General features: G+C 46.4%; 1 protein-coding gene across 1 annotated transcript; it reads left to right on the forward strand.

Annotated features, from left to right (window-relative positions):
* Window positions 1-390: 390 nt before the first annotated feature.
* Window positions 391-2,612, forward strand: LOC123162067 (BTB/POZ and MATH domain-containing protein 3-like). Its single transcript, XM_044579870.1, has one exon. It carries the CDS (start codon window positions 639-641, stop codon window positions 1,140-1,142), a length of 504 nt encoding a protein of 167 aa, XP_044435805.1. The 5' UTR covers window positions 391-638; the 3' UTR covers window positions 1,143-2,612.
* Window positions 2,613-12,778: the final 10,166 nt, after the last annotated feature.

The following is a 12,778-nucleotide window of genomic DNA, read 5'->3' on the forward strand; positions in this document are numbered from 1 at the left end:
CCGGCGCAGATTACTGCCCTTAAGCTATAGAACATTTTTAATGTCGAGAGACCAGTTTCATGTAGACATAATGACAACATTTTTTTTCTGTCTTTCCAGGTGCAGCTGGGGAGTTTATTTTTCACCCGATACGTGCCAGTTTTTTTGTTTTTTTGAAATACGATACGTGCGAGTTATGGTTTCTGATTAACTAGAAAACTTCCTTCGGTTGGCGCAAGTTTTACATTAATTGCTCTAGAAGTTAACGATCCAGATCCGTTGGCGATCATGACACGTACGCACTCCTAATTGGAATCCATATTGGTCGATCGGAGCCGAACATGGAATTTTTGGATCGTGTATAAAAGGGATCGATCTGGCTCCTCGTGTGATCGGTCATGGCCGCGACGTCTCCCAAAACGTGGTCGACGCACAGGTCGGTGTTCGCCCAGGGCACGCACCGGTTCGACATCGTCGGCTACAGCGCGGCACGGGAGGCCCTCGGCGGCTCCGTCCGGTCCGGCAGCTTCAGCGCCGGCGGCTTCCTCTGGGCCATCATCTGCCGCCTCCAAGCTCCCAATCCAGCGGCCGGGCAATGTGGCCTTGCGTCGATCTCGCTGGAGCTCTCCAAGAACGACACCTCCAAGGACGTTGTCGCGATGGCTAGCCTCCGGATCGACGAAACGAATGGCACCGGCCAGTCCCCGGCTGCCGTGTGGCGGAGCCAGGAGGCCAAGACCTTCGGCGCTCGGTCCATGAGCGCCGTCGCCTGGGAGCTCGCCGTCCCAGAGGCGTTCCAGAACCACGAGTCGTGCTACGTCATCGACGACTGCCTCACCATACATTGCACCGTGGAGGTCCTCCAGCAGCAGCTGCAGCAGCAGGACTCCACCGCCATCAAAAACTGTCTCGTCCTCGTGCCACCGGTGCCGAGCATCTGTCAGGACTTCTACAACCTTCTCAGGGAGAGGCGGTCACCGGAGCCGGACGTGACCTTCATCCTCGAGGACGACGGCACCGAGGTCCAGGCGCACAAGTTGCTGCTGGCCATGCGGTCGCCGGTGTTTTGTGCCCAGTTCCTGCGTGGGGACATGAAGGAGCGGAACGCGCGACGCCTCAAGATCAGTGGCCTGACCGCCTCGGCTTTCAAAGCCATGCTCTAGTTTATCTACACCGACAAGCAGCCTACACCGAACAGACGAAGATGCCTTGTGGCCATGGCACAGGACCTACTCGTGGCTGCGGATCTCTACGACCTCGAGAGGCTGAGGCTCATGTGCGAGAAGGTACTCTCTGAGAGTATCGACGTAGGCAATGTCATGACAACGCTGATGTTGGCCCAGGGCAGACATAGCTGCCAGCAGCTGGAGGCATCCTGCATCGAGTTCATGGTGTCTGACCCCGACGTGTACGACACTGTGGAGGCCACTGAGGAGTACAAGGAACTCGAAAAGACATGCCCCTCTTTTATAAACGACATCACCAAGAAAGTAGCCAAGACCGCAGTTTCCCGCCACAGATCTCCTTCTTCCACCAACAATGGTAGCAAGATGACAACGAGAAGCGTGTCAAAGTATACCCCATCGGTGATGATGAGCGGCACACACGAGTTCACCATCCAATGCTTGAGTGCCATGAGAAAGACGCATGGTGTGGGTCAGTACATCCGATCTGGTAGTTTTCAAGTTGGGGGTTATGAGTGGACCATAGAGGTGTTCCCTTCAGGATATAAACAGGACATCACCGATAGTATTAGTATCTACATCAGGCCCTTCATTCATGACGATGATACAAAGGTAGAAGCATCAGTGACTTTAAAGCCCATTGACCCCACAGGTGAGTTGCCGCCGTTTCCTCGCCGTAATTTTATGCACGTCTATGCTGGCACGAACTGCGAGGGCTGGGGGTGGCCAAAGTTCATTATCGCAAAATATGCCAACACACACTACGTGGGACATGACGGCTCTTTCACCGTACAATGTCAAGTTGAGGTACCTACAGAGTCCCGCACTAGTAGCACCATCGGGGTAGGCACCGTCATGACGGTGCCACCGTCAAATATGGCATGGCATCTCGAGCAACTGTTGGTGAGGGAGGAGGGCTCGGACGTGAAGTTCCTGGTCGAGGACATTGAGATCTGCTCCCACGGGCTTGTGATAGCGACGCGGTCACCAGTACTACACGAGGCGGTGGAATCAGCTAGCGGCAGAGACCATGTAAGGATCGATGGAATAAGAGCCATGGCTTTCAAGGCCATGCTCCACTTCATCTACACTGACGAGTTGCCTCGTGTCGATGACCTAGTCCATATGGTCGGAGATATCACAACGATGGCCGGAGAGATGCTCGTGGCGGCATGCCGGTTCCGACTGGAGAGGATGAAGCGGCTGTGCATAAACTTGCTAGCCGAGAAGGTTACAACCGTGTTGAGTGCACTGAACACGGCGAAGGTGGCACGACGTCACAACTGCCCGGAGCTGGAAGAATACTGTAGGCAGTACATGTTGTCGCCACACATGACAAATAAAGTTACAGAAACTTGTATCAACCTGTTCCTAGAATCTTAACTAGCTTACCTAGAGCTATCTGCTTGTAATCTTGGTCCACCCGTAATATATTTTCGTGAAACTTGGTGCACCTGAAATTTTTTTTATGGGAGAATTCATGATCAGCTACAAGATAGTTTCACAAAAATGTGTTGTGAATGGGCATGCCTATATGCCAGTCGTCTGAAAATGGTATTAGGGTCAGTCATTTTATTTTAAGCGCACGGGGTTGGCTCGCCTCGTCTCCGATCTGGATCAGGCTGCGGAGAAGCCTTGCTGGCGGCACGGCGCCGGTGCCGCTTGGAGATGGCAAGCTCCATAGAGTTTGAGGAGGTTATATTCCACGTTGTTATGATCGACGAGATCCTGACCGTATTCGTCCCCTCATCCATGGGCTGCATGTACGCTGCAGTCTCGGTCCTCTTGGTCAGCAAACTCATGGGCGGAGCTCTCTTCCAAGACTGGATGCCGTTGTTTCTACTGGCGTGCAGGGCTTGCTTCGTGGTCTCTCTCATTCTCGTTGTGTGCATCGCCATTTGTCGCTTCATCGTGGCCGGTGCTATCACCGCGGAGATGTGCGTGCGGCTGCTGCTAATGCCACTGGTTGCCTTCCTCGCCTACAGTCTTGCCGTCTACATATACTACCTCCACACTTCTGCTGCTCTTGCTGTTGAGATCTTCTACCAGCACGGCCAGAGATGATGATTGAGCAGGAGGTGATTGTTCTTCGGCGTTTCATGCATCATATGATCATGATTTCCTGCCGTTGAAATAGATAGAAAGATAGGGTTGGTTTCTACTTGTACTAGTCTAGTGTAAGACCATCATTATTGCGGTTTCAGTGTAAGGCCGCCATCTCCAACCCTGGGCGTTAGGGCTGGGCGCTAGAAATTATTTCCCCTTGTACAGGTTTCAGTGTAAGGCGGCCATCTCCAACCCTGGGCGTTAGGGCTGGGCGCTAGAAATTATTTCACCTTATATAATGGAATGGAGGGAGTACAAGTGTAGCTAGGGATGTCCACAACCATGCCTTTATTTCTAAAAGATCTGATTTATTATAAAAGTTCACCAGAAGTACAAGCCATCTCAAACATAATAAAAATTATGTCAAGATTCTGAGACCACCGAACGACCACTATCGCCGTTAGAACGAGCCACTGACACGTCCCTGTTGCTGCTGCCCTATCAGAGCTGGCTTTGCCTTGTCGATGACAGTAGAGAAGTCTTCGTGCATGTGGCCTTAAGGACTGGCACACTGGAGCCGTAGTCGTCGTCGCTGAAGCCTTGCATGGATCTGATGCACCTGACACCAAATCAAACAAAATGACAAAACCCTGACCTCACCACCTCAGGCAGATGACAGAAATATATGTTGGAGCTCCGTCGACTACGTCTAGACAGACATAGTCGAAAGGGATCAGAGAAGGAAGAGAAACTCGAACAAAACGTGTCGCCATCCGTCCTAGCACCGTACCAGAGAGGAGTAAAAACCTTAACCTAAACTACTAACCGGAGCGAAGGCACCAGGATTCCGCTCACTGCCATGGACCGTTGGAGCGGCAGGCAGAGGGGAGACTAATCCACAAGCTTGCCGATGAATTTCGGAAGGATGAATTTACCCTAGCCGTTTAGAATTAGAGGAGTTTTTCCCTTGATTGATAGAAGTTATATTATCCGTAGTACTATTGTAATCATGCATGTCCTAATCAGGCAAGGACCTCACCGGTTGCTCCAGCCTGAATAACCCTGTTATCGTTTGGAGTAAAGCCTGAATCGTTTGATAATGTACACAAATGAATATCTCACACGTTAAATACTAGAGTTTTGAAATGAAAAATAGATGTACATACAGTTTTTCTCACACCTCCACACGTCCATATATGGGTGGTAAAAATTCGTCCAGAACCATTCCTACTTACGCTATTTGTCAACGACTGCCATGATGATGTTGGCTTGCAGTTTCAAGCTGCACGCTAATTACAACTAGGAATATATTTTCATGGCTTGTAGCCGTGATAGCAGGTCAACCTCTAATAACGAAGAATTGTCCAAATTCTCCTGACAGTGCATCTTCTTTGTCTTGACATGAAGAATGACGAGAAGCGATTTTACACGCAGCAACACCACACCGCTCCTCTCCCCGGAGTACATGAACTCGATGGACTCATAACCACGGCTGATCGTAGCTTGGATGTTATGATCCAGCAACTGCAGCTTCTCCTCGACATCGATTACGGCCTCCGTCTCCCAACCACCATCCGCCGATGAGAGTTGTAACCACATAGATATCATGCACTTGTCGGCAGCGAGCAAGCGCAGCCTCCCATCCGGCGTCTTACCTAGCCCGAGGATGGCCCTGGCTTATGTAGCGGGGGGTAACTGGTGTGGAAGTTTCACCATGCTTGCCTTTGTTGTGAGAACATCATATTTAAGGATTCCATTGTAATCCTGAAGGAGCCAATGGGTGACGCCACCGCGAAGAACTACTCCGTCACTGTGGTCAAGGAGTGACCTCAATGGGAGTGTTAGAGTTGTGTCGAATATTATTGTATAAGTTAGGTTACAGTTGGACTTGGAGTTGTACTGTATGTAGACAGGGTAGGAGTTGTGTTCTAATAGGACACTTGTATCCTAGGCCTCTCATATATAGCGAGGGTAGACACACGATGTAACCTATGCCAACATAATAGCACGGGCACGCGGGGGAGCCGGCGGCGTGTGCCGGCGCCCGGGCGGCCGGGGTGCGGTATTGTGACGGTGTCATGGGGAGGAGCGCCCGTAGTCATGCCCCGGGATGTAGCCATATCGGTGAACCTCGTTAACAAATCTCGGTGTCGTGGCTCGTGTGATTGCTTGGTCCTCGGTAGATCGACGGAGTGCCTCGGATTATTCTAACAGGGAGGCCGACACTCACATGTTCAGTGAAAGGTCCCCAGCTAGTGGCGGTTCTAACCATCATAGACTGTCCGTGGTAGCAACTCACCTCGGCAACCAATAGGGAGAAGGAGGAGCAGCGGATGCCGTCTTCGGCGGTTCCCTCTATACATGTAGTTTGTGCAGATGCTCGTCAGATCAGCGAGGAAGGTGCGTTCACCGGTTACAGGATTATACACACATAGGTCGGAGTGAGGCTCATCCCTGAACACACAGAAGCAGAGGAGGACAACAAGGCTACCGCGCGAAGTCAGGGGATCATATTGGCGGAGTAGTTTGTTGGCCTTGGCTTCGCGTGAAACAAATGGGGCCAGGTGGTTGTCACAAAAGGACACGGCCGCGAGCGTCTCTGGGTGGACTAAAGAGATTGGGGGCTGATGGTGCGAGAGAAAATCTTTATCTTTATCTTTACTTAATATTAAAGGGAGGAGTGTTTTTCAACTTTTTTTCGTCATATACGTGTTTCGTACGTCCTCTATTTTAGAAAAAAAGTCAAAAAAAATTGCGTTCAAACAGGGACTCGAACCATGATCTCCATGGATAGAGTCAAACGTGCAATACCATCAAACTAATCTACTGTCTTTCATGCATAAGTGGAAGTTCTCTTTTATTGAGGCCCGCAGAAGCTCGCCTCGCTGCAGGCAGCAGTTTTGTGGACCGGCCCATTCGAAAGTATGACGTCCCACATATTCTTATTCTTTTGTTTGTATTTTCTGTTTCTATTTTTTCTCTTATGTTTTTTTTTTCAATTTCCTTTCTCCTGTTTAGGTTTGTAAAGTATTCATCGCACTTCAAAAAAAAATAAACCATGTATTTAATTTTTTTAAACATGTATAGAAAAATATTATTAATGTATAAGAAAAATGTACAGTATGTATGAAAAAAGAGTGATCCAAACATGTATTTGAAGAAAATGTTAATCATCTATTAAAATAATGTTAAACATACATAAATATGTTTCACATGTATATGAAAATTGTACAATATGTATGAAAAAAGGGACATCAAAATATACATTTCACGAAATTTTAACCATGTATTTAAAAATAATAATAACCCGTGTAATCAATATTTCATATGTATGCAAAAGATGTACAATATGTAGAAAAAACTAGACATCAAAACGTATATATGAAAAGATGTTAATTATATATTATAAAAATGTTAAACATGTATTAAAGTATGTACAATGTGTATTACAAAATGTAGACATGTGTTGAAAAAAAGTAGACATCAAACATTTATTTTTCAGAAAAATGTAATTATTTATTTGAAAAATGTTAAACATGTATAAAGAAATGTTCCTAATATATACAAACAAATGTATAATGTTAAGAAAAAACATAGATAGTAAAACCTATATTAAAATAATGTTAACCATGTATTTATAAAAGGTTAAACATATGCAATAAAAATGTCCCTTATGTATAAGAGAGACGTACATTATGCGTCATAAAAGTAGACAAGTGTTGAAAAAAGAAAAATGAAAAAAATGGGGAAAACCAACTCTACCCCCAAGGGTTCATGGAGCACATGTCGAACCTCAATCATCCATCTCTGATATGTCCTTGCCTCCATGAATCGCATCGTCGCGGACATCTCATGTGCGTGCAATGTGATCAGACACCACCTTTATCGAATTGATTGCTAATTAGTACTGCGCCCGAAGACATTCTCTAAGGAAGGCCTATATATATATATATATATATATATATATATATATATATATATATATATATATATATATATATATATATATATATATATATATATATATATATATATATCCTTTGGCTCAAGCTTCATTGGAGGTAATCGCGACATCTCGGCCTACCGTCAATATTGATACTACCGTGTACCTCCCGCTAGAAGTCCAAATACAGATAGATGCGCTAATTATCCTGCAATTTTCATTTTTTCCAGTCAAAAATAAATCATTTTTCAATGAAAGTTCTCACTGATAACCTAGACATATGAAATCGTCCAGGAGTCATGTCCAAGATGGTAACATTAGATAGGCGGGTGTGGACGTGGATAAGGTGCGTGCATGCACACGACATGGCATCACATCTTCACCAACTACCGCGTCAACTAGCCGACTCCCGCACCGATCCACTTCTGCCTTGGGCGTCATCGGGAAGAAGCCCACCTCATTTGCCCCACTACCATCCCTGGATGGCATTGTCCAGAGGTACCATCCCTGGATGGCATTGTCCAGAGGCTGATGTGTCGCGCTGGTGAATGTTCTGAAGGACATGATAATTTTCTCTCCCGTTGCAACGCACGGGCATATGTGCTAGTAACACTTACGGTTTTTGAGGTAAACCAGGAAGCAGGAGGGCACGATGCCTCCTTGCTGGGTGACGCGCTGGAGGAAGATAGGATCGACGATGTCGCGGCGGAGGAGCTTGCTGGTGGCAGCGCAGGGAATGAGGGTGGAGGTGTCGGTGCGCGCGACGATCTCAAGCACTAGATCCGTCGGGATTAATAGCACCTGGTTTATCTGTTGTAGCAATATGAAGAAAGGTTACTCCCAAAATTCGGACTCGATCCGCACACCCATTGCCTGATGGGCGATGAAGCGACGGCATGGCGATGCTGACAAAGGTTGGCTCGCCGAGGCAAAGCCCCCGGTCCAGCTAACGTGACGAAGCTGGTTGGCTGGTGACACCGAAGTCTCCGGAGTAGGCTGAAGAGATGGTGAAGCCCCCGGTTTAGGCCGAGGAGACGGAGCGAGTCGGTAAGGAGACGTTGCAACTGCCATGTCAGCCGAGGTGTTGAAGCAGTTCGGCGTGATGGACATCATCTTGAAGAAGCAAAAGTGCGGCCATGCCGACGCTGGTCATAACTTGTGATGCGGTCAAAAGCCGAATCGATGAAGTGACCGAGCGGCGATGTCGGCGCTCCTGAACCGCGCGATCCATGGGGCGATGGTATTGGTGATAATTTAGTCTTCGTGATGCCGAACTCTTGTTCGGCTTGCCGAGCTGATGATCCGATAAGGTTGGGCTCGGCTCAACAAAGCGACGACGTGTCTAGTGCAAATCGGCAGGTGTGAAGCAATATTGCCGGACTGGTTTGACACCAGCGTGATGGTGATTATTACCTCAAAGGAGGCTTAAATTATTATGGGTACGTGTTTAAAAACAATGTACAATACCCTAGGCAGAAATATTCCTTCAAAAAGGTTGTCCAATATCCCATTCATGAAAAAACATGAACTCGGGCCGGATTCGTATTCGCGCAGAAAAAAGATCCAAAAATTGGTCCACTCATCGGAAGGTTCCCGGAGTTTGAACCGTCGGATCGAGCTGAAATTTTCAGGGATGGTACATATAGGAATTCCACACCCTAAATTCGTCCAGATTCCCGTCCAGATTTGACAGGGCTCCGGTATATCGTAGATTGCCAGAGATTTCTCCATCGGAACTCGACAAAATTTTGCATGGTTGTTGTAGATTTAATTCCGCACAGTTCCACCAAATCAATCATTAAAAATACACTCGAGGAGGCGGTGGCGGCGGTTACAAGTTCGTTGTCCAGAAAAACAACACGACCGCTCAATGGGAATGTTGACGTTAAGCCCCCGGGCTCCATGAATGATTCCTCCATGATCTTGAGAGAGATCGGGGTTGATGTTGATGAAGCTCATCGTCCGAACATGACGATCTGACATGGAGTGTAGTCCTCGGTCGAACCAAGGTGACCAGTCTAGCCGGTGACGAAGATGCTAACGTCGCAGTTCATCTGCAGACGAGCCATCGATCCTTCGTTGATCTCACAGCGAAACTCTCAATGAAAGCACCATTGTCGGTGTCAAAAATGGCAGATCTCGGGTAGGGGGTCCTGAACTGTGCGTCTAAGGATCGAAGGTAACAGGAGGCAGGGGACACAATGTTTATCCAGGTTCCGTCCCTCTTAATGGAGGTAATACCCTACTTCCTGCTTGATTGACTTTGATGAGTATAGGGGTTATAAGAGTTGATCTACCTCGAGATCGTAATGGCTAAATCCTAGATGTCTAGCCTATATGATTATGACAAGTAATTTCATGATGCTCTATCGACTAGCCCGACCTCGGCTTATATAATGTACCAGAGGCCTAGGATAACAAGAGTCCTAGTCGAATACGCCGGTGGAGAGGAGTCCTTGTCTTGATCACCAAGTCTTGTGGAATCTTCCTCGTGTATACATCGGCTGTTCGAACTGGCCCATGAGTAAACGGGCATGGGGGTCCTCGGCCCAATCCAACTGATCGGTAGATGGCATGGTGAGTACCCCCTAGTCTAGGACACCGTCAACGTGTAAGAGTCAAATATTGTAATGCACCCACAACACTTCTATAGTTTGTTGCATCCTCATGTCCAAGTTATTCTCCACTATCAACTATGAGTTTCTCTGAAGTTGAGATTTATGTACTTATAGGTTTGCAGTTTACCAACCCTACTCTCCTGAGTATATCATGAGCATATTTCTCCCATGAAAGAAGTATACCATCTTTTACCTGTTTGACCTCTATGCCAAGGAAATAATGAAGATCTCCCAGATCCTTAAGAGCAAACTCCATCTTTAAATACTTAAGCAAACAAGTGGTAGCATCTGAACTTGAACTAGCAACAATAATGTCATCAACATATACTAGAACATAGATAATGACATTTCCTTTTTGATAGAAAAACAATGAGGTATCTGCCTTAGATGGTGTAAACCCAAGTTGTTGTAACAGAGTGCTCAATCTTGAGTACCAGGCTCTTGGGGCCTGTTTCAAACCATATAAAGCCTTATCTAACTTGCAAACAAAATGAGGTGAGCTTTTGTTCTCATAACCTGGTGGTTGCCGCATAAAAACCTCTTCTTCCAGAACACCATGAAGAAACGCGTTCTGAACATCTAGCTGCCTTAAACTCAAACCCTTGGAAACTGCAATAGATAGCACAAGTCGGATAGTAGCTGCTTTAACAAGAGGACTAAAAGTATCATCATAATCTATACCAAATCTCTGCTTGGAACCTTTTGCAACTAACCTTGCCTTATATCTGTCTATGCTTCCATCAGATTTTCTCTTAATTTTGTATACCCACTTGCAATCTATGACATTTATGCCCTTTGTTGGTGGTACTAGACGCCAAGTTTTTTTTTTCATAAGTGCTTCATATTCAACATCATTGGCCTTTTTCCATTCCTTACTAGCAAGTGCATCATGCAAATGAGTTGGTTCACCCATACTAGCGAGAAAGGCACGCTTAATTTTATCATACCTTATAGTCCCATCAGTGTATTCCTTCTTCTTTAAAATACCAGACTGGGATCTTGTGTGTCGAAGTGGAATACCTGGGGCATCAGAACCTACAGCAGAATTTTCAACCACAGAAGATCCGGTCGGATCCGCTGCACCAGACCGATCCGGATCGGGTGCAACAGACCTCTCCAGATCCAAGGAGACAGAGATCCCCCTCGTGATCGATGCTCCAGTGGAAACGCGTCGCGTGTCGCCCTCGTTGGTCACCTCCTCGGATGCGCGGGACGAGACATTGGTGCTGGGCCCCACGCCTGTTCCCTGGTCGGCCACCGGCCCATCCACCGTGCGCGTGGCGCACGAGGAGCCGCACCGACCCATGCTAGCTTGGCTAGAGGGGCCCATGCTGCTTGGGCTGTCGGTGGCTGGCGCATGCGACGCGGAGAGATTCGCCTGGGATCACGCGCCTAACACGCTGACGCGAGGATTTTCCTCGGATCCTATTCTGCTGCTGCCAGAATCTACCTGGGATCTCGTGGCAATTTTGGCTGCATCCCCTTGCATGAAATCACGCCCTGAAGCTGCACTTTGATCATCAAAAAACATATTTTCTTTAGGATTAGTCACATGATCAGAACTATTTAACTCACCCCATGATCTGGACTAGACATATACTCCGGAGGAAGCGCAATTTCTGCACGAAGTAGGGCTCCGACATTTGGATGAAGCTTTTCAAAAGGGAATATTCTTTCATCAAATATAACATCACGAGGAATATAGATTCGTCCAGTAGAAATCTCAAGACACTTGTAACCTTTGTGATGGTTACTATAACCAAGAAAAACACATTTAGTAGAACGAAACTCAAGTTTGTGATGATTATATGGACCAAGATTGGGGTAACAAGCACACCCAAAAATTCTTAAAGAATTGTAGTCTTGTTTTTGATGAAACAATTTTTCCAAGGGAGTAATATGTACAATTACATTGCTAGGAAGATGGTTTATTAGATAGGTGGTAGCAATAACGGCTTCATCCCAATATTTTAAGGGCATGGATGCATGAGCTAGAAGGGATAGACCTACTTCAATGATGTGGCAATGTTTACGCTCGGTGGATCCATTCTGCTGATGAGCATGAGGGAAAGAGATATGATGACTAATACCAATATCACGAAAGAAAGAGTTGAGGTTCTCATAGTCTCCTCCCCAGTCACTTTGGACTGCAATAATCTTTCTGTTAAACTGATGCTCAAGAAGTTTATGAAATTCTTGGAAGATGGAAAGAACTTCAAATTTAAACTTAAGAAAATATATCCAAGTGAACTTGCTAAAGTCATCAATAAAACTAACATAATATTTTTTTCCCAAAAGAATCTCTTGCATGACCCCATACATCACTAAAAATAAGTTCCAATGGAGCACAAGACACACTGTTTGACTTAGGATAAGGGAGTTGGTGACTCTTTGCACACTGAAAAGCATCACAAACTGACTCAATATTTTGACTAGATGACAATGGAAGATTGCCTTTATTCACTACTTGCTTGACTATGACCGAAGAAGGATGTCCTAATCTTTGATGCCATCTTGCAAAGGAGGGCTTGACGATGGAGTAGACTTGATGATGACGCTTTTGACTAGGTGCTCCGGATGTGATGGGATACAAGCCTCCAATGCATCTACCGTGGTGAATGAGCTCCCTCATTGCCCGATCCTTGATGAAAAAATATGTTGGATGAGTTTCAAAAAAGACATTATTATTGGCAGATAAACTGGAAATAGATGCAAGGTTCTTGTCGGCTTGTGGAACATAAAGAACATCTTTTAGAACAAGATCACGTTTAAGAGTAGGGGAATTAATAGATGCTTGACCAATGTGACAAATATCTATACCTCCACCGCTTGTAGTGTGAATTTGATCGTTGCCGAAGTATCTCTCCCTCATGGAGAGTTTTTCAAGCTTGTTGGTGACATGATCAGTGGCCCCCAAGTCAGCATACCAGACCGTACCATCACCTCCTTGTTCTCTGATTGCAGTAGCGACATGATGAGCATCAAGGACATAGTCTTCCTCATAACGA

Source organism: Triticum aestivum, chromosome 7B (assembly GCF_018294505.1).
Source record: "Triticum aestivum cultivar Chinese Spring chromosome 7B, IWGSC CS RefSeq v2.1, whole genome shotgun sequence".
In the NCBI taxonomy this organism is placed as follows: Eukaryota; Viridiplantae; Streptophyta; class Magnoliopsida; order Poales; family Poaceae; genus Triticum; species Triticum aestivum.